This window comes from Rhinolophus ferrumequinum, chromosome 3 (assembly GCF_004115265.2).
Source record: "Rhinolophus ferrumequinum isolate MPI-CBG mRhiFer1 chromosome 3, mRhiFer1_v1.p, whole genome shotgun sequence".
NCBI classification, from domain to species: domain Eukaryota; kingdom Metazoa; phylum Chordata; class Mammalia; order Chiroptera; family Rhinolophidae; genus Rhinolophus; species Rhinolophus ferrumequinum.
In genome coordinates, this window is record NC_046286.1 from 21,759,266 (window position 1) to 21,785,398 (window position 26,133).

Sequence of the window (26,133 nt, forward strand, 5' to 3'; positions counted from 1 at the left end):
GAACACAGTGGAATTCCTGAAAACTTTGCTTTTATTTTTAAAATTGCATTTTCTATATATGTCAAGCTCAATATCACTATACATTATAAACCTATTTTTCCCCTCTACTTCATGATACTACAAGCATCAGGGTGCCCTGCTTGAATGTAAGCAGAAGAGCTGACTTCAACCATAGACCATAGTAGAACCATAGTAGAAGAGCAAGCAAGTCAAACAATTATTAACAATCTGCAGCCAGTTTCTATCTTTCTTGAATGGATGTCTCAGGCTTAAATTAGGAGTTGTTTTGAAAAATTAGAGGGATCCTTTGGTCACACAAATATAAAATAAGTACCAATACGTTATTGTTGACAGCCAAAAAGTAATCTGAATGTCCCCTTTTGGACACAGAAGCTATGGGAGCTATTTGATAATGTAAATTTTATACGATTAATGTAAAGGCTGCAGAGTTTGTTGCTTTTTGGGGATAGAAATAGCTACAGAGACAGGATCAGATATGAATTCAGCCTGCACTGGCTTTGAACTTTTGCCTCATCTTGTTGAGATGCATGTTTGTGTTCCGGCCTACTAGTTAATCATTAGATACCTAAACTGACTCTTGAGTTCAGCTGCAAAAATATGCAGACATGAGATGTGCAACATGTTGCAAGAGGAGCGAAATAAGGCAGTAGTTTCAGCTTGGCTCAGCCTAAACATGGTCTCAACTGCTGATGTCCTTCACACAGATAACCTACATGTAAGAAAATATGCTGAACTGGCATATTTATTATCATTTTACTTGTAAACAGAATTGCAGAAGGATTAAGTGACCTCTAAAAGAAATAAACCAACATACAAGAGCCAAGGCCGGAACCCAACTTTGGTTCTTTTTGATTCCAAATCCTATACAGGCATACCTCCTGTTATTGTGCTTCACTTTATTGAATTATTGTGTTTTCTACAAACTGAGGGAAAGAAGACCCCCTCCACCAGCAAAAAGATTAGGATTTGCTTTTTTGCGATACTCACTTTATTATAGAGGTGAAGAACTGAACCCGCGATATCTGTGAGGTATGCCTGTACTTTCTTTTCTTGATATCACTGTTTTAAATGGGATCATTTCAGGTGTGTTTTTATAACCCTCTATATTGTATAAGAGGGGTGTTTCTCTTTCTTGTATTTCTCTGTCTCCCACTCCACTTTTCTTTCTTTCTTTCTTCCTTCCTTCTTCCTTCCCTCCTTCCCTCCCTCTTTCCTTTCTTCCCTCCCTCCCTTTCTCCCTCCCTCCCTCTATCTCTCTCTCTCTTTTTTCTTTCATTGTTTCAGTCCTTGGAGCTTGGAAATATTTTAGGAAGAGTTATTACTTTCCATTTTCCCTTTTGTTTTGTTTGTCATAATGGAAACACTTTCCTTCTCTTTCTTCTGGTATTCATTAGAGCAGCTATTTAAAATGACTCAGCTTTTCCAGTCAGCTGTTGTTTCTGCCTCATGGTGGGGAGGAGAGGAGCACAACATACCATCCCTGTAATAACACACCAAGAGGTACCTATTTCTGATGAGAAACAAGGAGCTCTGCCCTTGTCTGGAACCACTATGTCTCCCTCAACACACATGCATCCATCTCACCCAGCGTTCTATCTCATTTTCCTTATTCTGTTCTGATTCAACATCGTCATTTTGAATGGGTTATTATCACTGTCTCTGTGAGTAAATGGCATGTGAATACTCTGAGGATCCTCACTCATGAATACAGCAAACTCTCTTCTACAAAGGGAAGAAATACTATTGCTGAATATTAAGAGCCCACTAGAGATTAGAATTTAAGATTAGACAAAATCTGCCTACTGCATTTTTTATCCAAAGTTGAATGATAAGAAAGGGAGGGTCAGAGCAAGGAAATAATTTAGAGAGGAAACTAATATATATTCAGTGCCTATTATATATCTGATACAGAAGCTTTTCTACTTACAAATTTCCAATTTATAGACTCTCACTATGTGAACAAAGTTATGCTGCAAACAAAGGCGCCCACCACCAATAGATAAGGTTAGTAGTAATAGTAGGTCATTGTAATCATTGTATTTTTCGTCATAGACAGGAAGTCTGCCATGCATGTGTTAGTTTTGAGGTAATTTGTGATCATGATTAATCTCGTTATAGTAGATATGTACAAATAAGACATGCATAAAATAACCCCGTTATAGTAGATGTGTACAAATAAGTGCCAAAAAGGAAAGACACAATAGATGGAAAGTAGAGACCATTTTTATAAATTAAAAGTGGTAAAGAAATGAATGACTATTGCACAAGTGTAGGGTATGACTCATTTTTCAATAAGAATGAATCCAAAGGACGTATCACAAATCATGAAATACTTGAAAACCCTGTGTCTCTATCATTGACATTAATACATAAGAGATGAGAAAAAATGACTGAACAAATGAAACACTTTCTGAGCATGTGGTTCCATCAGTTGTTTTTTTAGCCTGACCTTCTCTCATACCATACCAATGCAATAATTGTTAGGGATAAGACCTGGAGACAGGCTTACTTTTATTTCTTATAATTTTTACTTTCCAGGATATTCTAATCTGCAACCAGTGTGTGAACCACTGGGTTAGGTGTTCAGAAGTGAGGCTTTGGGCTTATAAATGGAAGAGCTTTTAAACATTGAGTGTACTGGTGTTGTAAATTTAGGATGATTGCCCCAAGTTAGTGGAAATTCCACAAGCTCAAAGCTCGTTGGAATTTTGCACGTTAAATCCTGTGATGAAGCAGTAAATGCTATTGACATATGATAAGAAATTCCCTTTCGCCTGTGTAGAGATCATTGAGAAAGTGGCTGATTTTATTCACACATTTTCATATAGATGAAACAGTCATATTTTGAAAAAGATTCCTAATTGAATATAAATCAGCCAAGAGGATAAGGTTATGTTTAGTTTTAAGTCATTTTAGGGCAAATGCATCTAGGACCACAAGCTAAAACTTTACCTTGGATTCCCTTTGGATTTTAAACAAATTGACTTTCATAAGCCTTTTGTAGATGAATCCTTTGCAAATTAAGGAATTTCTGTATGGTTCTAGTACTTTCTCATAGATTATTTTGTTTAATCCTCAAAGCAACTCTATAAAATTGCTATTACACTTCCGATCTTGATATTTGAATTAAGTAAGGCTGTAAGAAGATAACTAACTTGACCAATGTCATGGCTAATAATGAATTTCAATCTGATTTTGATTTGAATCTAAAGCTAAGAATAATTATGACACACCATGACATCTCTCATAAAACAAATACATGAGGGACACTGGAATTTTTATGTAGTGTATGGAAAACATGATAAAAAACAACCTTTCAGTAGGACCTATGAGGTTCTAAAATAAAATTATTTGCAAACCCATTTATGAACACATTTATGCTATTCAAACACCTTACTTACAGAGTCATACTTCAGCTCTGGCTGATGATGTGTAATGTCATTCACTTCCAAGGTGTTTTGTCATTAACTATATGTTGATGTCTTCCCAAACTACACTCTAGCAAAGATGGAAACCAGTTTCTTCTTAGACATCTCCATGTGGATAACCCACTAGAAAATCGAACAAGAGTTTTCACACTGAGTTAATCTTTGCCCTGAACTGCTACGCCTATAGGTAATGCTACTATCTAGCTACTCCTGCAAGAAATCTGAAACTCACCTTAGGCCACCCTAAGATGAAGATGGTAAGAAAAGGATAGGAAGAAGACTTGCCAAAAATAAAATGATCTTTCTTTGCATAGTTGACCATCTAGTTATTATTTGAAACTACCTTTCAACATGGAATGGGAGAAGAGCAGATCCCCAAAGGAAAGTGTTATTACTCAAAGAATTGTTGGGTGAGTAATGTCAACAACTGATTCATATTTCTTTTCATTTTTAAAATCTATATTTACAGTGTACTTGTCATTCAAGATCCAAAAATAATGTGGCCCACTATGTTTTTCAAATATGCCATGTGTTATACTCTGTTTCTCAGCCTGGAAATTCTGTTTACTTTACATGGCAAATATCCTACTTATTCTTTCAGAGCCAATGGAAATGTCATTTTCTTAGTATTGTCTTCTAATTCCATCAGGAAGGATTGCCCACTACCTCCTTTGTGCCCTCATTAAATTCTCTACATGTCCCCATAATTACACTTATTAAGTCTTATTGCACTGATATCTTTACAAGTGTGCTGCCTTGGCTATGCTGTGTTGTTCTTTAAGCATCAGGATAGCTTTTATTAATCTGTGCATCCCCAGAATATAGCAGTGCCTGGAATACATTTGGAGTTCAAAATATATTTTTTTGAGTTAAAAAAAAAAAGATGAGTGAATAAAGTTGCCTTTTTTCAAAGCATTATGCAGCTGAAAGTATGAAAAGAGAATGAGGTGGCAGGACTATTTCTTGTTTTCAAGCGCCTCTTATGAAATAAAAATTAATTAAAATTTTATTAGCTCTAGAGGTAACTTTTTGCATTTCCCATTGTCTCCTGTTTAAATACATTGAAATTAGGGTTTTGATGTGAAAGAAAACTTTGTTCTTACTCAAAGCACAGATTTTTCTTTTTAAAGGAAGATTTTTATTGAACTATAACTAACATATGATATTATATTACTTTCAGTTGTATGTCATAGTTATTCAACAGTAGCCACCTGGTATTATACAGAGTTATTACCACATTATTGATTATATTCCCTATGCTAAAGAAGTGATCACCATGGTAAGTCCAGGAACCATCTGATACTGTACCACGCTATCACAATATTATTGATCATCTTCCCCCTTTTTAAATTTTTCAATTAGCGTTAACATTCAATATTATTTTATATTAGTTTCAAGTAGATAGCATAGTGGTTAGATATTTATATAATTTAGAAAGTGATCCCCCTGACTAGTACCGCATGGCACTATACATAGTTATTACCATATTATTGATTGTGTTCCCTATATTTTACATCCCCATGACTATTTTGTAGCTACCAATTTTTATTTCTTAATCCCTTCACCTTTTCACCCTACCCCCAAACCCCTCCCATCTATCATCCCGTTATGTCTAGTACCCATCTGACACCATACATAGTTATTACAATATTATTGACTGTATTCTTTATGCTATACCCTACATCCCCATGACTGGTGTAACAACCAATTTGTACTTCTGAATCCCTTTCCCTTTCACCTACCCCCAACTCCCCTCCCATCTGGCAACCATCAACATGTTCTCTGTATATATGAGTTTGTTTCTGTTTCATTTGTTTATTTTGTTTTTTAGATGTCACATATAAGTGAAATCATACAATATTTTTCTTTCGCTATCTGACTTATTACATTTTGCACAGTACCCTGCATGTTGTGGCAGATGGCAAGATCTCCTACTTTTTTACGGCTTAGTAATATTCCATTGTACATATGTACTGTTTCTTCTTTATCCATTAATCTATTCTGGGACACCCAGGTTGCCTTCATATCTTGGTTATTATACATAATGCTGCAATGAACATATGGAAAAGCATGTTCCCTTGAAGTAGCATTTTGGGTTTATTCAGATAAATACCCAGAAGTGGGATTACTAGGTCTTTATTTGTCTCTTGTTATATAGCCTTTGTTTTAAATATATTTTGTCTGGTGTAAGTATTTCTACCCCAGCTTTTTGTTTGTTTCTATTTTCATGAAATATCTTTTTCCATCCCTTTATTTTCAGTCTCTGTGTGTCTTTCAATCTGAAGTGCATCTCTTGTAGGCAGCATATGTAAGGGTCTTGTTTTCTTATCCATTCAGTCCTCCTATCTTTTGTTTGGAATGTTTAATCCATTTCCATTGAAAGTAGTTGTTGATAGGTATGTAGTTATTACCATTTTATTATACATACTTTTTATTTATTTATTTTTTCGTCTTAAAGAAGTCCCTCTAAGATTCCTTGTAATACTGGTTTAGTGGTGATGAACTCCTTTAGCTTTTTCTTTTCTGGGAAGCTCTTTATTTGTCCTCTAATTCTAAATGATAGCTCTGCTGAGTAGAGTAATTTTGGTTGTAGGTCCTTACTTTTTATCATTTTGAATGTTCCCTGTCAATCCCTTCTAGCCTGCAAAGTTTTCGGTGAGAAATCAGCTGAGAGTCTTATGGGGGCTCCCTGGTAGGTAACTAACTGCACTTTTCTTGCTGCTTTTAGGATTCTCTCTTCGTCTTTAACCATTTTACTTATGATGTATCTTTGTGTGGGCCTCTTTGGGTTCATTTTGATTGGGACTCACTGAGATTTCTGGACTTGTATATCTTTTCCCTTCACCAGGCTAGAGAAGTTTTCTGTCATTATTTCTTCAAACAGTTTTCAATTCCTTTCTCTCCTCTTTCCCTTCTAGTACCTCTATAATGTGAATTTGGTATGCTTGTTTTTGTCCCAGAGGCACCTTAAACTCTCTTCAGTATTTCAGGTTCTTTTTCTTTTTACTGTTCTGATTAAGCATTTTCTGCTACTTTATCTTCTACATTGCTGGTTTGATCCTCTGCTTCCTCTAATCTACTATTTATTCCCTGTAATGTATTCTTCATTCCCCTTATTGTATTCTTTATTTTTGACTGTTTTTTGTTTGTTTGTTTGTGTTTTCCCTCCATTTTTCTTTTTCCTATCTCTTTGTTGAAGTTCTCTGTGAGATCATGAGCATCCTTATAACCAGTGTTTGGAACTCTGTGTCTCGTAGATTGCTAGTCTCCATTTTATTTAGTTCTTTTTCTGGAGCTTTGTTCTGTTCTTTTATTTGGGACATGTTTCTTTGTCTCTCCATTTTGGCTGCCTCTCTGTGTTTGTTTCTATGTATTATGTAGGGCTGCTATGTCGTCAGTCTTAGTAGAGTGGCCTTATGTAGTAGGTGTGCTCTGGGGCTCAGTGGCACAGTCTCTCTGGTCACTTGAGCTGTGCACTCCAGGTGTGTCCCTTGTGTGTGTTATGTGTACCCTCCTCTTGTAGTTGAGCCTTGATTGCTATTTGCACATCAATGGGAGGGACTGGCCCTTTCACTAATTGGTGGTGAGAACTGGCTGTGACTACAGTAGAAGAGTTGTTGTGCAGAGGCTGACCCTACAGAGCAGGATCTGCCTCAGAAGGGCTCTGGTGCCTGCCTAATCTGCCCCTTGGGTGTCTCATACTTGGAATGGCTGGGTGATGCTCCAGCTCATTTCAAAGCTGGTCGCTGGGGGCGCAGCCCCAGGAGTGTCTTGGAGAGGATATGCTGCAGGTCAAGTTGAGCTGCAGCCTGTGCCCCACCCAGGGCTACCCAGCAGGAGTCACAAAGAAATTCAGAGATGGCTGCTGCCTGTGCTGTGCTTGGAAGTGTCTTGATAAGCCAAGCTTCTAACCAATGCCGGCTGCTGCTAGTGTTGCATTCAGGGCTGCTTAGCTAGAGGTATGGGACATGCTCAAGCCAGATGCTGCTTGTATGGGTTCTGTGAACCTTTGAGAGACCTTAGGAGAGTCTGCGGTATGAGTTAAGGCTGACAGTTGGTACAAAAAAGTCACTGGAAACAGCTAGGGTGTGCCTGAAAAGTTGGGTTGTGTAGGGTGTCAAATCACCAGGACGTGGCTAACGAAAGGCATTAGCGAGTTTGATGTAGACTCAGATATGGCAGCCACCTGTGTCTGCACTCAAGGAAGAGTGCAGACTCTTTGTCTTTCTCAACAAAGAAACTATGGCCTTCATCAGTTCCTCCATCCAGAAGAAAGCTGCCCCTGCAGCCTCCATCCCAAGCCAGACAAATCAGTTCCCTACCATATGTTCCTGCTAACTTTCCAGCTACTGCTGCAGGACTGGAGCTGAGAGCTAATGATTCCATCGGTAAGTCCTTGCACAATCCCTTTAAGTGCAGCAGCTGGGACTCCAGCCACGCTCCGTGTCACTCAGTCACAATCTCTGCTGGTTTTCACAACCAGAAATTATGGGGACTTCTCTCCCCAATATAGGAAACCTGGGCTGATGTGGGGCTGGGACCTCTCATTTCTCTGGGGGGATCTCCACAGAAAAGATATACCTCCCAATTTTTAATGGTCACAAGTGGCTATTGGACCAGCCCGTTCTGTGTCTTTGCACCTCCTGCCAGTCTTAAGGTAGCTTCTTCTGTATGTTCTTAGTTGTAGGGGTTCAGTACTGCAAGATTTTAGGTGATTCTCAATGATGGTTGTTTTGTAGTTTAGTTGTAAGTTTGATGTGGTCATGAGAGAAGGTAAGCACAGCATTTAGCTACTGTGCCATCTTGACTAGAACTCAGATTTTTCCTATAACTTTTTTCTTTTAGTTTTTTTCCACTATAATTTTTTCCTACACCCTCTGCCTGCCTTCATGCACTTTCCTTCTTTTTTTTTTTTTTTTTTTTTGGTGGGGGCTATTTTTGGTTCTTGTCATTATGAAGTTTTAATGGCTTCTCCCCATCAAGCAAAACAGTGGCAACATAATCTCTGTAGGAGGCCTTTGAACCAGAGTAGAGACCCAGGAGAAGGTAAAATGAGACGTTTGTCAGTCTCTCTCTCTCTCTCTCTCTCTCTCTCTCTCTCTCTCTCTCTTTCTCTCATCCTTTCAGGCCCAAATCCATGCATCTTCTGGGCCTATTAGAGTTTTTCTTTGGTGCCTGATGGTTTAAATGAAATATCCTCTCTGGACTGTCTTAATCTGCAAATGAGCATTACATAAATCACTGTACCATGCAATTGTATGGTGGACAATAAAAAACAGAAGAGGATGTTGAAATCTGTTCCAAAAATGTAAGAAAACAAGGGGAAAGTAAGTCTAAAATACCTGCTTAATTATCAAGAGAAGTTAGAAGGCTTTGAGCAAAATTGCTAAAAGCTTGGATCTTGTCCCAGTATCCTGAACTATTGTCAATTAAGGAGCTATCGCAAAATCCTCTTTTCCATTTCATAGATCTACTAAGTTTTTAATTTTCTAAAAATTTCCTTGGAAATATATGATTAGAGGGCAAGTCTGCATTAATTTGTAAATACCTGCATTAATTTGTAAACTTCCACAGAAAAGTGGAATTTCACTTGAGCGTTTTAACAATGTATAGCCAATCAGTGAAAAAGCCTTTGGTCCTTCCCCAGATCTCCACCCTCTCCCATATTCTCTCCAGCTCAAGAATGACTGAGTTGAAAAGGAATCTGGAAAGATTATTCATGTCTTGGATTAAAGCCAGGCTTTAATCAAAATGACCAGGTAAGAATTTAGACAGAAAGTCAGGGTGATTTTCAAGCTTGGAGTCACACACTGTCACTGGCTGTGTGACCTTGCATAATCATTTGAATCTCATTCCTTCATCTGTGAAACTGAAATAGGGATAATAGTAATAATTTCCTCCATCATGGACTATTGCAGGGATCAAAAGAGATTATGAGCACACAGTAACACACAACATGTAGTATGTATTATGCGGACATATATGTATATATACATATGTACACACATGTATATTGTAATCATAATGATTAAAACCCTTCTGTCTCCGTCAGCAGCCTAATCCAAAGACAACTGCATCTTGTATCAGAAGCTTGCTTTATGTCACATTGAAATCCTTTATTATAAAATTGGAATTAACTCCGTGGAGTGGAAATAAGAAGGTGGCTTCAGATATTTACTAGATAGCCAAATATGTAAAGAAAAAGTGTTTCGTTTTCGGCCAGTCTTCTCCCTATCCTTTTCTTACCATCTTCACCATTTTTCTCACCACGCATGAGACCATCCTGGATCTCCTGTCAAAGTGAAGGAATCAAGTCCCGAACCCTCAAAGGTGAGTTAATATTATTTAAGTTACCTCACCAAAGAGCACTTACTATCACAGGATATTTTACAAACTTCACAATTTAAAGGAATACATCTCTGATGATAGAATTTAAGCCCATAATGTAAACTGTTTTCAGCAAGTCTACCTTCCTGTTATGTCTCTCTCTCTTTTACTCCCCACCTTTTCAAATTTACATCTTGCCTTTATAAACTTCCAATTATAAGCATGATTAAAATTTCCATCGTCCACTCCATCTTCATAGCCTTCTAGCTATGACCTTATGTTAAGGAAGTTATTTGATTGACTTCATTCTTTCCAAGGAAAAATCAGAAGGTCACTGATTCCCTCCATTGTTCTTTGTGTAACAGAGGTTGTGAAAAAATCACATGAAGAGGAAATGTGGCACTTTTCCTCTCATCTAATATGTATCTCATCCAAGGAGAATGGTCGTCTTGGAAGAGGGTGTGTCATGGTGGACTCTAGCCTTTGTAATCATACATACACTGCACCCAAATTTTTTGAAAGATCAACTGCAGTTTATATGTACTATTGTCATTAGTTAATGTCTCAAAGCAGCCATTTATTGGAGGTCTATCTGATGAACCTTTATGTAAATCCAAATTGCAAGTAAACATGATATTTTAATTTGTTTCTTATTTCTTGTTCTTTTTAAATATTTTTGTGTTATGCATAAATCAGGGTTTGTCAACAGTATCATTATTGACACTTTTGGCCAAATAATTCTTGGTTGTGGTTTTGACCTGGGCATTTTAGGATGTTTAGCAGCATCCCTAGCCTCTATCCACTAGATGCTCATGGCACCTACCCAGTGAGGACAGTAAAAACTGTCTCCACACTATGCTAAACTGCTCCTAGGATGCAAAGTCCTGCCCTGTTGAAAAGTACTAGGCTGCAGGAATGCGTGAGTAATAACTCTTGTGTCAATATGTCACTTTCAATGTGAAGTTCCTTTGCAGGGATATTTGAAAGCTTTTATCAATTAGAGGGTGAATTAGTTAAAGTGAAATATTATAGTTGGTAGATAACACTTAACACATAGTGGTAAACTGTAGTATTTAACTGTACACTGTAAACATTAGGGCACTACTGTCAATCCCTTCTGCTTATGGATCTCCCACTCTTACTTCAGGATGAGGGCTATCCATGTGTGGATATCAGAGATAATGTATCCAAGAGGATGAAAAATGGGGTACTTAGCCACCAAGTCCTCTATGCATTGTGTAAAGGCTGTTTCTGGGTTATAGGGAGGGTGTTAATTCTTCAGCACTTCTGGCTTGTTATGCAGTGGGGTGAGGGGAGGAATTGGCTCTGGTCAATAACTCATAAAGTTGCGATTTTAGCTTCTTTGAAAATGGTAGGGATGCTGGGAGTATGGGCAGGTTGACAACAGTGCCTGCTACAATCCTACTAATAGACTGAAGGAATTGGATGACAGAGAGGTTGAAGATGGATAGGAACCAAGAGATAAGTGAAGGAATAAGATAAATTGTGGCAGACTAAAAATCATAAGTGGAAGAACTGCCTGAAAACAGGATGACACTTCATCTTTTGAGTCTAGAAGGGAGATGGGAAGGATGGCTGCAAACGTAGATAGGTTTATGGGTTTGATGTCAGGAACATGTAAGATTAACATTTGCTTCTTGGTTTTCTTGGTATCTTTTGAGAGAAAGTCATTCTTAGAAAGTGATGATTTCTAGTAAGTTAGGAAGGCAAAGTTTGTAATAGCCACTAAAGGAAATTGGAGACAATTTAAAAAATATAAGCATTGAAGAGCCTAGCTAAGACAAAAATCCAAAAATGAGTAGTGGCACCCATTCCATGGACTGGTGGATCATTTCGAACAGTACTCAGTAGATGTGGTACAGGGGCAGAAAATGCAAATTGTACATTCATTCATTTATTGAATCAATATTTATTGACTATCCAATTATGTGTCAGGCACTGAGTGCTAAAGATAAAAGTCAATAGACAAATTACAAATAGACAAAAATTCTATGACCCTGGAGAGGAAATACAGACAATAAGATCAATGAATAAAATTATAGGGTATTAGTCATAAGGATAGAGAATGGGAAGAGGGAATGTTGGAGCTGGAGAGGGGTGTCATTTTAGATAGAGAATGTAAGCACAGCCTCTCTGAGAAAGTGTCATTTCAAAGAAGACTTGAAAGAGGTGAGATATTGAGCCACGTGGACATCTGGAAAGTATGTTCCCTGCAGAAGAAACAGCGAGTGCAAAGGTCCTAAGACAGGCGTGTGCCTGGCATGTTGAGGAGTGGCAAGAAAGTTAAGTGATGACTGGACCAATATGAACAATGAATAAAGTGGTTTAAATTGAGGTCAAAGAGGTAACAAGGTTGGAGGTTCACTTTGTGTAAAGTCTTGTGGCCCATGGCTTTTAGGTTGATTCAGTATTAGAAATTTTGAGGGAAGATGGGGTATAAGGACTAGGGAGGAAAGGATTGAGAATGTTGGTGAAAACATATTTTCAATGACCATTAAGAACAGAAGAAAACAAGCCCAAGAATAAGCAGATTTATGGGAAGCCTTATCAAGAATGGGGAGAGAATCAGGAGTGAATGAAAGTATAGAAAGCAAAGGAAGAAAGAGTTTCTAAGTGGAAAGTATGCGTATTAAAGATAACTAACATTTATTTAGCATGTGTGATGCGCTAAGTACTTTGTGTATTATTTCATTTAAATTTCCCACCCACCTGATACAGTAATAAAAATTTTCATCCAAATGATTTAGATGAGGAAATCGAGGCATAGGGTAACTAAGCTACTTTCCCAAAGACATCATACTGGTTAGTGGTAAAACCAAGATCGGAACTCCATCAGTCTAACTCTTAGGCTCCTCTTCTTAACAAAGTTGTTGTACAGGCTAAGTGCTGCAGAAGATTCATGTCAGATAAAGATGGACACAGGTCAATGCAAACTGGGTGTTAGGAGGTCATTGGCAAAAGTAGGTGGAGATATAGACAGAACTTCGTGGTTTAGTGGCTCACTGTATGGCAAGGAAGTGGAAACAGCAGTTTTTGGGATAGGAGAGACAGGGGGATTATGGGGAGTGACCACAAGCTGACATAAAATTAAAACCAACAAAACAAAAACAAACAGGAAGGCGCCAGAAGAAAGTACAACAATGAAGATAAAAGTCCGAGTTGATAATGTATGGAACAAGTTTGAAGGGTTGGAATTGTGAATTAGCCTTGAAGAGGAAGACCCAGTTTCATGGGAAAACAGCTGAAGACCAGCGAACCAAATTGTGAACCCAGGTCATAAAGCCAATAAGCAGTAGCTCAGGGACCAGAGTCCACAGTTTCTGATTGTCAAGACAAGTCCTTTCCACTAGGCCACCCAAACACTCTTGCTGAATCATCGTCTGCTGGTGATGATTCCTGCCAATCCAAAGGGAGTTATTGTAGTTAATGAATAAAGACAGTATAGCAAAACCCACTGTAAATGCACAGCTCTACAGAAACACTAAGGACATCTTGACCTTTGAGTTTTCTTTACAACTCCCTCCCCCTACAGCTCTTTAGCACAGAGTTCTGACTTTTCTTACCTATAAACTGCCTTCCAGATACTGCAGGTTCCTACTTTGATGCCAAGTAGGGACTCAGGTGGAGAAAACTGTCACCCTGAGGGAATTTCTAGCTGAATTAGGCTCCACTAAGACTTGACATCAAAATGCTTCTGGTAGGTAAATGGAGCACAGATGGGAAATCAAGCCAGTGTGTGACTGGGCATGATTTAGAGCAACTGTTATTGATATGACAGATCCGAGCAGGCAACCCCATGAGAGTCTGGATTTCAGTTGCAGTGCAAGTAGGTGAAATGCATAATTGTGGGTTTGACTTTTGAATTTTCTACACCTTGCCAGTGGTTATTGCAGCCATAATTTAGGTCATGTGTATTCCAAAGAGGTTTTTGATTTAAGAATATGGATTATTTTAGAAGAGCAATAATTAATGTATTATCTATGCATAAGATTTTATGTATTTATTTTATGGTGATGAAATTTTTTACACAATATGAAATATTATAACTTTTTAACTTTGTAGGAACAACAATGGTCTATTTCTAGCACTTATATTATCTTGAGCAAACATTTAAATTTTTGATTAATGTTTAACTACAAGTATACTCAGTTCCAGTAAAGGATCCCTTTCAGGATTCAGGCTCAGTAGTCTTGATGATTAGAATTCAGGCTCAAGGAGAACCCCCAAGAAGTTATATATTAGATATTACAGAAAGTGGGTGCCATACCTGACCTCTAGAGGATGTGGACTGGATATAAGATGTTAATCTTCTCTTACCTTATTACAGAAATTTGGATGGAGAAACAGTCTTTATCTCAAAGAGAAGTGGACCCAGGAGCTGATTTCACTTGGAATCATACCATTTTAGAAGGTACTCGGTTCAAAAGAGCCATTTTCAAAGGGCAATACTGTAGAAGTTTTGGTTGTTGTGAAGACAGAGATGATGGCTGTGTCACTGAGTTCTATGAGGCGAATGCACTGTGTTACTGTGATAAATTCTGTGAAAGGGAAAACTCTGATTGCTGTCCTGATTACAAGTCATTTTGCCTTGAAGAGAAAGAATGGCCTCCTCACACAACGCCGTGGTATCCAGAAGGTAGGCCTTGGGAATGTGTTTAAACATTATACTAGTTCATAATAAAATCTATCAAACTTTCTCTTTTTCTCTTTTTTTCCTGCCTTCCTCCATACCCCTCTTCTTTTCCTTCCCTCCTATCCTTAAGATCAAATTAAAAATGAATAATGTGATCACCAGAATAAATTTCTTTGGATTGTTAAAGTGCTTTGGTTTAGATGCAGAGTACCTGAATCATACTTCAGGAAAGTTCTGGTGTAGCAGCCATGAATGCTGGTCTGGATCCTGTTTTGAGCATACACTCAACTTATGTAAGAGTTACTTAAAACTCTTTCTTTCTTTCTTTGTGAAATGCATTGATGGCAAGACTCTCAAGCTTTTCCTGAGTGTAACCTCTTAGAGAGTCTCATGAAAGTCACATGATCATCTTCAGATTCATGTAGCATTTTATTTATTTTTTCATGGGATTAATGGACCTTCTAGCATTAGAATCTGTGGTATTGCAATGCCATTAAAACCAGTACAAAAGCAAAATTAAGTCAGCCACCTGCTCGGCCTAAGTGATACTAAATCAATTCTTCATGTGTATTTTTGTTTTATTTTGCCAATCTGGGATTTTTAAACTATTAGAAACAAAGAAGGCCTTCATGTAGAGAAATTGTAAAAGTCTAAGATTGAGTAGATAAATACAAGTAATTCATGGGGAGAATGATGGCATTTGCTATATCGGTCTAATTATACGAGAATGGCTATTAATTCTGAATGATCAATATATCCAAAAATTGCAACAAAACACAAAACAAAACTCTACTGCTGCATTTATATGAGGCCTTATTTTTCTGTTGTCCATCATGTCAAATCCTCAGCAGAAATGAGGCTTTAATCAGAACTTTGTCACACTACTGTAAATGGGTTATGGTGACTAGAAATTACAGTTCAAAGACTATTTAGTAGAAATGAGGATTTGGGATCCTTATTTCAAAATCAAGATCTTGTTTCAAAACCCAGATGATGTTGACTTCATTCTTAATAACGTCATCTTATTTGTAAATACTGAGGAAATGCATCTTACAAAATTATGTTAACGTTTTCATAGAATTGTCATTTATCCCAAGCCTTTGCCTCTATCAATAAACAGCTTGCAAACATTTATTACTTATTTCACCCACAAAAGTGGTAGATACACTAGTAGGGATGGGAAATCTAATTGTTCATCAAAAATGATTCACTGAATGTCTCCACTGTGCCAGGTATGGTGCTTAGCGCTGGGGCAACAACAGGGAATAAAAAGGACAAGATCTTTTTCTCATCCATGTGATAGTCAAGTTGGGATGTGTGTGTAAGATAATTAATAAATTCCTTGTACAATGGCGGGTTGTGATAAATTCTCTGAAGGAAACATTTAGGGTGCTGTCAGAAAGTATAGAAGAATATAGCATTTATTTGTAAAATAATATATAGCTTTAGCTTGGGGGATAGGGGCAGTGAAGGAAGACATTTAAGCTGAGACTCAAGGAGTAAGGATAAGTGATCTGACTTGAGGATCTGAGACTGAAGAGCTTGGCATGGTCCAGGAACTGGAAGGAGGCCACCATTTCTGGAGAGTAATGATAAGGGGAGGTTTGGGGCTGACAAGACATGAGGTTTGAGAGGTGATTAGAAGTCAGATTATGCCAGGATTTTTAGGTCATATTAAGGATTTAAGATTTTTATTCTCTTATGAAAACTCATTGAAAGATGTTAAATAAAAATAGGGTTGGCTTCAAGGGTGTGGAGTCTAAATATTATGCATAAGCTGCTTGCTTTCAATGTGCTAAAATGTATTTGAGCTTTTCTTATTTGAGACATATAGTCTGTTTAGAAAGGTGGTTGCTACTTCTTCAATGTTCATTTTTGCTTGAGAGCTGGAATTTTGCTAAGACTTTTATTCAGGATCATGTTTTAGGTAGAAATTAGGTAGGTATAGTTTTTATTTCATTCATTATGGAGGAAAGCAATTAATCACTTTATTTAGTAGTAAAAAAACTCAGTGAGACTATAATTGCTCTCATGAAGGTACTTTTTTGTTTGTTTCATCTTATTGAAGTAGATGGTTGAAAGAAAATAGTCCTGTACAATATTGAAAAATTGTGCCAAATTAACTAAAATGAAAAGACAGTGGTATGTTGCATGTATAAAGTGACTTTCCTCTGATATGTGAAGTTGTTCATTCATTGATTTATTAAATATTATTTTTCAGTTATCTAATAATGTGGTATTGTCCAGATCTTTATAGTGCAACTATCCCAAGAGCCCTTTTGAAACCAGTGACTTCAAGCTATGTACATTGTCTTGAGGATTAAAGAAAGTCACATCCCTTTTGTATAAATTGGAAGTAGGGCATATCAGTAAATATCTTCCTTCTGTGTTTTTTCCCCCTCCCATCTCTGATGGTAACTTCCAGTCATTGGAGGGTTTGAAATGTCAGATACAGAAAACAAGTAATAAAGTTTGAAACAGAAGCAGAGTAGATTTTCCAGACAGAATCTTTTGGTGTAGCAGATCTTAAGGAAAGAGTCTATCTGTTGTGAACAGACCTAAAGTAACTTGATTACACACAACTCATGTTAGCATTGGTAAAAAAAAATGTAGGTAAGCCACTGACACATTTGAAATGGATGAGAGATATTTACTCCTTCACAACCTCCTTAACCACATTATAATGAAGATAAGTCACAGTCCAAATTCTGCCATACATACTGATAGTTACAAAAATATATTAATATATTGGTAAGGAGACATAAATGAATTCATACAACGGCTGTAAGCTTCATGAAATCTCACGTCCCTGTCCTTTTAGATGTTCCCACATCTAAACTGCATGAAACATTTATTGGAGGCACATGTGACACTATTACATACATAGGACTCTGTTACCCTTACAATGGGTACCAGGGAATGAGAAATCCTCCTACCAGTGGCTGGACACAAGAACTTTTAGAGTTCAATTCTGAGACACATGGTCTAAGAGTTAAAGGCTTTCAACCTTAAGAGGTACATATAAATTGTGGGGTATAGGAGTGGGATGTGGCTTTAAAACATTTTATCTAATCTATAGAAGTTGAATAATATTAATTTAACCAGTAAGAGCTGATTACTTACCGTGTTTCCCCGAAAATAAGACCAAGCCGGACCATCAGCTCTAATGCTGATGCAAAAATTAATAGAAGACCTTTTCTTATTTTAGTATAATATAAGACCATGTGCAATATAAGACCATGTTTAATATGATATAATATATAATATATAATAATATAATATAATATAATATAATATAATATAATATAATATAATATAATAATATAATATAAAATACCGGCTAGGTGTTATTTTCAGGGAGACAGGTATATCCATTATACTGATTAACAAGCCACTAATTTTACCAATAAAAGCACATTTCTGACATTCATTACACCGACATTTTAGTGTTTATCAAAAGGCATATAATTGAGGCATTTGCAGCAGCTGCCCTGGAATATGACCTTTCAGAATGCACACTGCTGACCACTGCTGGGATGTGGAATCCTGATTAGAGCAAGCGACTGCCTTCCCTTAAGGTCAAGTGTAGTCCATCACAGATATTATAACACATTATGATGAAGTATTTAAAAATAAACAGCAGACATTTATCATCATCTTTTCTCCAATCAATAGACCAACTATTTCACTCTCCAAATATTTTGTATTAGTGACTATTAACATTGCAAAACTCCCTTAATTTCAACAGTCATTACTTTTTCTGTTGTCATTGAGATGCTATAGGTGTAACCAATTTGATTAACTCACTCTGAGATGCTTCATACATATTTCACTGAAGAAATAAGGCCACCAGAAATTCTCTCATCTCTTCATCATCATAATCTTCAACCTACCTCCATTTGGGTTACTGCTTACCTTTAGTCATTTCCTCCTCTTGACCTTTGAATTCCATACTCTCTTGTCTTTTTCAAGATCTTCACCCTTACAATTGTCTCTCTCCCTCCGTCCTTCCCTCCCTCCATCCCTCCCTCCCTCCCCCCCTCTCCTGAAGCATCATTCTCCCCCTTTCCTGATCAACTATCAATTTATAAAATGTGTTTTTATAGCTTCCAACTTTGAAAAAACCCTCCTTTGACTCCATGTCCTTAACCAGCTACTATCGCATTTCCTTCTATCTTTTAATGGCAAAATATCTGAAAGAAACATTTTGCTTCCTGACTTCCATGTCTCTCATCAACCTGTTCTTACAAGATGTCATTTCCTGCTCTTTTAATGAAATTTCTGTTGGCAGGGGTATTGACCACTTTTGTTTTACCAAACACAATATTCAGATATCTGTGCTCTTTTTCTTGACCTCCTAGCAATATTCTACACAGTTGACCACTTAACGCTTGTATGAAATATTTTCTTCTCTTGCTTTCCAAGATTCTCTCCAGAATCCTCTGTTTCCTCACAAGCCACTCCTTCCCAGTTTTCTCTTCTCAATGTCTGTTGGCTGGAGTGTTTTGAACTCAGTCCTGGACCTTTTTCTCTTACCTATATTCACGCTCTCAAATGGACTTTTATTTAGTCTCAAAGCTTTGACAAAATATGTATGTTGATGTCTCAAACTCACGCTTCAGCCTTGACTCAACACTGGATTTTCATAAACTACTCTACTTGACATTATCCTTTAGGATGGCTAACCTAGATTTAATCTAAATCTGAAATACGCAAAACAGAACTGTTGATGTTTTTACCACAAGCCTATTCCTTCTTTCAGTAATACCTTCACGGTCCCTCTATTGCTCAAGCCAAAATCCTAGTGAGACATCCTTGATTCCTCATTTTCCTCATTCCCCAAACTCAGTCCACGAAGAAGTCCCATTTGCTTTACCTCCAAATTATGTCCACTGCCTCCTCCATCCTCACTACTACCATGCAAATCCTTCATTTTTCTGGGAACCTCACCCCATCCAGCATAATAGGAGTGATACAGGCAGAGATTAGGACCGTGACACTTTGGATAAGGTCTTATAGGTCACAGTTTGGTTGTAGTCTAAATTTGATGGGGAATACCTTGAGGACTTTAAGCAGGAAGTGATACCCCACAGATTTTAAATATCTCTCTAAATGCTGTGTAAGGAATGGGGGGACACTGGAGTTGGGAAGGAGTATAGGAAAGGAGTGGACTATGTCTCTGAATTGTGTAGAAGCTGATTATTCACTTTGTCAGCACCTTGCCCTGGCTCAGATCAACTGATTATGGTTTTTGTTCAAGTGAGATTACAGTCAACAGTTTCTGAGAGTCAACTGTGACTTGATGTGAAGGAAGGATGACCAAGAAATGGAACTTCCGATTTAGTACTGATGATTTTGGGTAGGCCTGGTGATAGCATTCTCTTGACTGCAAAATTATTAGCTGGAGTACAGGTCAGAAGTGGGACACTCATTTTTTTCCTTAGTACCTTTGTAATTTCTGTTTCCTTTATCTATGTAACTGGGTATGTTGAACAAGCAAGATACATGGGGGACAATTAAAAATCAGCTTAGATTTTGTCCCCACTCTCCCTTTAAAACTAGTCAGGGAAAGACTTCCTTTGGCTGAATGAAAACTTGAATTTTTGCATGAATTTTCTGTTAATCAAAGTTCTAGGGTCTCTTCAGGTTACAAATGTAGCATAAATTCACTTATTAAAAACATTTAAACCTAGGTAGTGATGAAAACTCTGAACTTGATTTAAAGTTGAATCTTTCCCTTCCCCTGAGTTTGCTAGATCAAGAAGCTTGTCATCCAGGAGAGAGAGGTGGTTTCTGTCCTTCTTATGTGGAATGTCAAAAAATCATGTGAGGGAGGTGAATAGACATGAATACATAGAGGTTTTAGAGTTATGAAGCAAAATATTGAACTGTGAAAACTTAATACATGCTGAAGAGGAGCAGTTGTGAAATGTTTCCTATGGAACAATTTTTTGAAAAATCAGAGGATAGCTAATTCCGTAAGTGGCTTTTGTGACATCGTAGCTGGTATTTACACCAGGTCCTTTGGATGCTTTCTGAACTTGTAGATTTTCCCCTATGATTGAGTGACTAAAAAGTTAGAATTCATTTTGTTTAATTAGGGACCATTGATGTGATCTATCAATTACACATTTCTGTCAAAAAACTTTTCACATGACAAAGTAGTGAATTTTGCTACTTTGCTAATTCAGCATGAATTTTAAATTTATGCAAATTTTATTTTCAAAGGGGATTTAATTTGTAACCAGAGTACTATTTTCACAATATCTTACTGATGACTTTCATAATATGATAATTCACCATTGATTTAGTCTGAGTAGTTTATATAATCTGGTAAACTAGTTAACAACTAATTTCAGTTAATAGTTGAGAAAGATTTGGGTTTGGAACACAAATGGCTACAATTTTGTTGGTACCATAAATTTTTCTCCTGATCTAAATCCTGAAGAAATAAATATAATTTATCTTTGTCAGGTGAAATCAATGAAATAGCTCCATATTGTGTTCAAAACTTTGAACTCCTTACTCTAGTCATACAATTAATCATATTCACTTATGAGACTTGATTAGATTTCTTAAAATTTATTCAAACACTATTTTATTGCCTACTTATTTAAACACATTATTTTTTTGAGTGTGGTTAGTGATTAATTCCTTGGTAATCTAGTTTTTATGCTTTACAAATCCTCTCTGTTGAAACATAATATGCAGTTTAAAAATGAAAGTGCATGGAATAAACCCAGAAAAATTCGATATATAAACCTTGACACAAACCAGATGTGAATTTCCATCAGCGTGACATCACATATTTTTGCATAACTGAAAAAATAAACACAATTTTAGATTACTTGTTTTATTAATGCACTTTATTACTCAGTTTAGAATTTTCATTTGTTTACATGCTATTTGACAGGTTGCTTCAGAGATGGTCAACATTATGAAGAAGGATCAGCAATTAAAGAAAACTGCAACTCCTGGTAATGAATTTAAGTGGCACAAAACTGAATTCTGTGTGTGTTTTCTTCAAATAGAATGAATATAAGTGAAAAAAATGCACGCTTAAATACAGATAGACAGAATCATGAGTAATAAGCTATCACATATCTGTAGCTTTTTATAAGCATATTGAATTTTAATGAATGTTGAAAAATCCAATCATGAATATATTTTTATTGCTTGAGTTTGATGTTCATGACAATGGATAGCAGGCCTGAATTAAATATACCTCTTAATTATAAACATTCTAACAGGCAAATCGTGTTTCTTTGAACACAGTAACTATATATATAAACAGGCTCTCTTAAAAGGATTATCCTGTCGAAAGTTTCCAATTACAAACACATTGAATCTAACGTCTAAATTGTCTTGTGTTTTCACACTTCCGTGAATGTGTGGTTATTTCCTTTATTAATCGCCTGGAATAGAAGATAAGAGCACAGTGAGTGGTAGCTAATGCATGTGTTATGATTTATTTCTGTCCCCAATCAAATAGGCATATGACTAACAGTAATCAAAACATGTTTTATGCCTTGACAATGTGCAAGTCTGGTTACTCATTTTGTAAATGCACTTTATAAAGGCCAGGTCACTTTTGTAATTTTTTTATCTTTGCAGCACATGCTCAGGACAGCAATGGAAATGTTCCCAGCATGTGTGCCTTGTTGAACCAGAATTAATTGACCATGTCAATAAAGGAGACTATGGGTGAGAGAAATCTTGCTTTTTAGGCTTTTTTTTTTTTGGCACTCGCAGTTACTCCTCAGGTTCCAAACAATGAATTTCCTTCTAAAGATAGTCATTATTTCAAAAGAAAGAGTGGGATAGAAATGGCAAGGGGGGTAGAAAGGTATGTAAAATTGGAATGCACAGAGGTGAATATTAAATAATTAAAAATTAAAATGCACAAAGACTAAATCTAGAACATAATAATAGCACAGACATCTGAACGTAAATCTAGTCTTAAATTGTCTAGAAAGGAGCAGTGTCATATGTGAATGAGGAGAGTAGGGGGCGCTTTAGTTTGGATAACTCTTCCGACAAATCAGGAAGGAGGCATAATTGTTTATGCATGCTTGCCATCTTCCCTCAGCTGCAGCCCTGACCCAGCCCAATCACACGCTCAGCTATGCTGGGAGCATCGAGCCTTATGAAAGTACTTCATATCTTGATGATCCCTTAAATAACCACCCCATCTAGGCAATTTCACTGACATGGCAGATATCTAGCCAATTTTGCTTACAGATCAGTCAAAAGACAGGTTGAGACACTTGGCTAATAAAATAAAGACAGGGCTGATTGGCACTTGAATGTAAAAAAACAGCTGTTTGATGCTCTCCAGCAGATTAATAAATCAGTGGGCTTCTCCACTTACAAAGAGGAAACTGAGATGTAGGTGCTAACACTGGCTTTCTTTACTGAACTGAAAGGAAGAAGGATAGGCTGGTTGGCGCCTGCCTCAGGATTTTTCCACTGCCATTGATCAACTCTCTGTACACCCTTGATAATATTTTCCACATTTTGGAAAATATTTCACATAAGATTTATTGTGAGCAACCATAAAAGTGAAGTAATCCTGAAACGTATTTTTAAAATTTAGAAATACCCTTTTCTTCCACACTTAAGATGTGTTTCCCAGCACAGTGGGGACACTGTTTTAATGTACGCAAAGTATTTTCTTGGAAGACAAGAAATATAGAAAGCCACATTTGTTGATATTAATATTCTTAAACCATTTTCACTTTCTCTCTCTCTCTCTCTCTCTCTCTCTCTCTCTCTCTCTCTGTGTGTGTGTGTGTGTGTGTGTGTATATATATATATATATATTTAATCAATATTTTAGGTGATAATATGGTATTTTAAGTATTTCTAGGGAAAACTCATTCTAATTTTCTGTGGTTAAGTGCTGTTTAAATCATTAAAAGAACATAAAAGTATGTGTCATTATGAGAAATAATCTGAATTAGGTTCCTAACAAGATTCAAATGCTTGACCTATAAGCACACAGTTCCAAGAAGCCATAATCAACAGTCTGCCATTCTGTCACCAGAACCCACGAGAAACCACAGCCTAAAGCAATGTGGAAAGAAAGTACATGTAAGAGTACAGAAGCTGGTGGAAATGTGGTCTTTTTTGGAAGGAAGAATTTTCTTTCCATCGTTTGTTTATGGTCAGAGAACTGTAGGACTATTTAAGAGGCAGGGACTTTTTCTTTCAGTAGCACACACAGATGACTTTCAAGAATAAAAAGTGAAGTATAATTGGAGCAAAAGGAAATGTACACCGACCAAAGAAAAAAAATTAAGTAAAGGAAATGACCTATGAAGGAAAGGAGTAAATCTAAAATTAATTACTAGGGGAAACAGGAGAGAGAAAGTCCTCAAATTTAAAAGAAAGTTCTAGTTCTCAGATACTTTCTGTTCCTCAAGTTCAAATTGTTTTCACGTGTGAAAACAAGATCATATCACTTATTATTTATTAAATGCTTTGAAAAATAGCCTACATAGAAACGTATACAGCCTTTGCTTTAAAAAATTGATTTCTCGCATCTAGGTAGTTTTTCAGATCCAGGTCTTTATTCATTGTACATAACCTACTTCAGTGCTTATTTATTCCTTGTGTTATTTTTAATGCAATCAATTAATAATATCAAAAAGTGTTTCTTTTGTGGCACTGCTAAGAATATAAATAAATAATTTCTATCTAATAAATTCAATCTAGCTGAGGAGTCAACATGTCATAATTTGAAAAACGATTTCTAATGATAGGACAGTATATAGGTGCCAAATTAGCGGCTCAAGTAATAATCAGCCAGTTAATGGAACAAAGGAAGATAGACAACCATTCCAGTTATCTGGTGCTGCACAGAAAAACCACTCCAGAATGTGGCAACTTAGAACTACAAGCTTTTCCTTTGTTCCCATCAGCCATTTGGGTGGACTTAGCTGAGACTTTTGCTGGTCTCTCCTGGAGTTATTCATGTACCTGTAGACAGCTGGGCCCTCAACTGGGGCTGAATATTCTACGATGGCCTCACTCCCATGTCTGGTGGTTGGTGCTGGTTATTGGTGGGCTGTGTGTCTGCAGCAGGCTAGCATTAGCCTCTTCACATAATGACAATCTTCTAAGACATGAGTGGAAGCTGCAAAGGGCCCCGCTTAAGTCCTAAGCCTGAAATTTGCATGGCAACAATTTGCTTTCTATTGGACAAAGCAAGGCACCAGGCCAGCCCACATTCAAAGATTGGGGCAATAGACTCCACCTCTTGATGGAAAGAACTGCAAAACCTTTGTGGCCATTTTTTTTTATATTCAAGTTTATTGGGGTGACAATGGTCAGTAAAGTTACATAGGTTTCAGGTGTACAATTCTGTAGTACATAATTTATAAATCACATTGTGTGTTCACCACCCAGAGTCAGTTCTTCTTCCATCACCATATATTTGATCCCGTTTACCCTCATCTGCCAACCCCCAACCCCCTTACCCTCTGGTAAAGCTGTCTATCAGTTTTTGTTTCTTTCTTTGTCTTGTTCTTTTGTTGCTTTCAGTTTTATATCCCACATATCAGTGGAATCTATGGTTCTCAACTTTTTCTGTCTGACTTATTTCACTTAGCATAATAATCTCAAGATCCATCCATGTTGTCGCAAATGGCACTATTTCATCTTTTCTTATGGCAGACTAATTTTCCATTGTATATAACCAATCATCTATTGAAGTTTCCATGTCTTGTTTCCATGTCTTGGCCACTGTAACATTTATGGCCATTTTTAATCTATCACATCTCTAAACTTGATTTTTCTTGTGAACTCAAAATCTAGTCTGTTGGATAAATTGGCTTTGATTTTTTTCACTGGTTTTTCAAAATCAGCATAGCCCACACTGAAAGGATTAACCTCTTTGACCTCTCCCGGATTACTGGCATCTCCTCCAACTTGTCAACCAAGCCAGAAAATTTGAAGTTAGTTTGATTCTTCTTTCCTATTCACTCTCAGACACTAGGCTCTTATAATTCCCACATTTAAAATTTCTTTTAAATGTTTATTTCCTCTATTCCTTGCTATATTTTAATGTATTTCTTCATCAAGCCTAGTTTGAAATGACCCAGCTTTTCTCTCTGTTTCCAGACTGACCAAATTCCAACCAATCCTTTATACTTTCATGGTTATCCTTCTAAAACAAAAGTTTGATTCTGCTGCTCATGTTCTTAAAAATCCTCAGTGACACTCCATTGTTTATAGACTAGAATTATACTCCTTACCATAAATAACAATCTGTCCCAAAAGCTTCTTTACTATCTCATCTTTTACACCTTTTCCAGCCTCTGTCTCCCAGTCCCTCTCATAGTTTAAGCAATTAATTGATCTGCTATTCCCCAAAGGTGCTACCCAATTTCAAACCTGCATGCTTTGCTCTAGAGTTGTCTTTATTTGGGGATGAGGGTGAGGGGGATCAAATGTATGGTGATGGAAGGGGAGCTGACTCTGGGTGGTGAACACACTGTGTTGCCATCACACAGTGTGATTTATGGATGATGTGATACAGAATTGCACAACTGAAATCTATGTAATTCTACTAACAATTGTCACCCCAATAAATTAAAAATAAATTAAAAAAAAAAAAAAGAATAAATGCTTTCTTCTTTCACATCTGGACACCAAACTCATTCTTCTTCCAGACTGAGCACTAAAGTAACTTTCTGCAAA

General features: G+C 36.9%; 1 protein-coding gene across 4 annotated transcripts in view; it reads left to right on the top strand.

Moving 5' to 3' along the window:
• The first annotated feature begins 9,229 nt into the window (after positions 1-9,229).
• TINAG (tubulointerstitial nephritis antigen) overlaps positions 9,230-26,133 on the top strand; it is an 81,397-nt gene continuing 64,493 nt past the window's right edge. Inside the window, exons 1-4 of one of the 4 annotated variants that reach the window (XR_004422642.1) lie at positions 9,230-9,779; positions 14,125-14,433; positions 21,344-21,407; positions 22,045-22,134. Coding sequence is in view for 3 of the 4 variants with exons in the window: in XM_033102465.1 (XP_032958356.1) it covers positions 9,722-9,779; positions 14,125-14,433; positions 21,344-21,407; positions 22,045-22,134 (521 nt within the window). In the remaining variant the exon portion in view is untranslated. Of the gene's footprint in view, positions 9,780-13,934; positions 14,434-21,343; positions 21,408-22,044; positions 22,135-26,133 lie in introns of those variants that run through there. The other 3 variants (XM_033102465.1, XM_033102464.1, XM_033102466.1) reach the window with 3 other exon arrangements.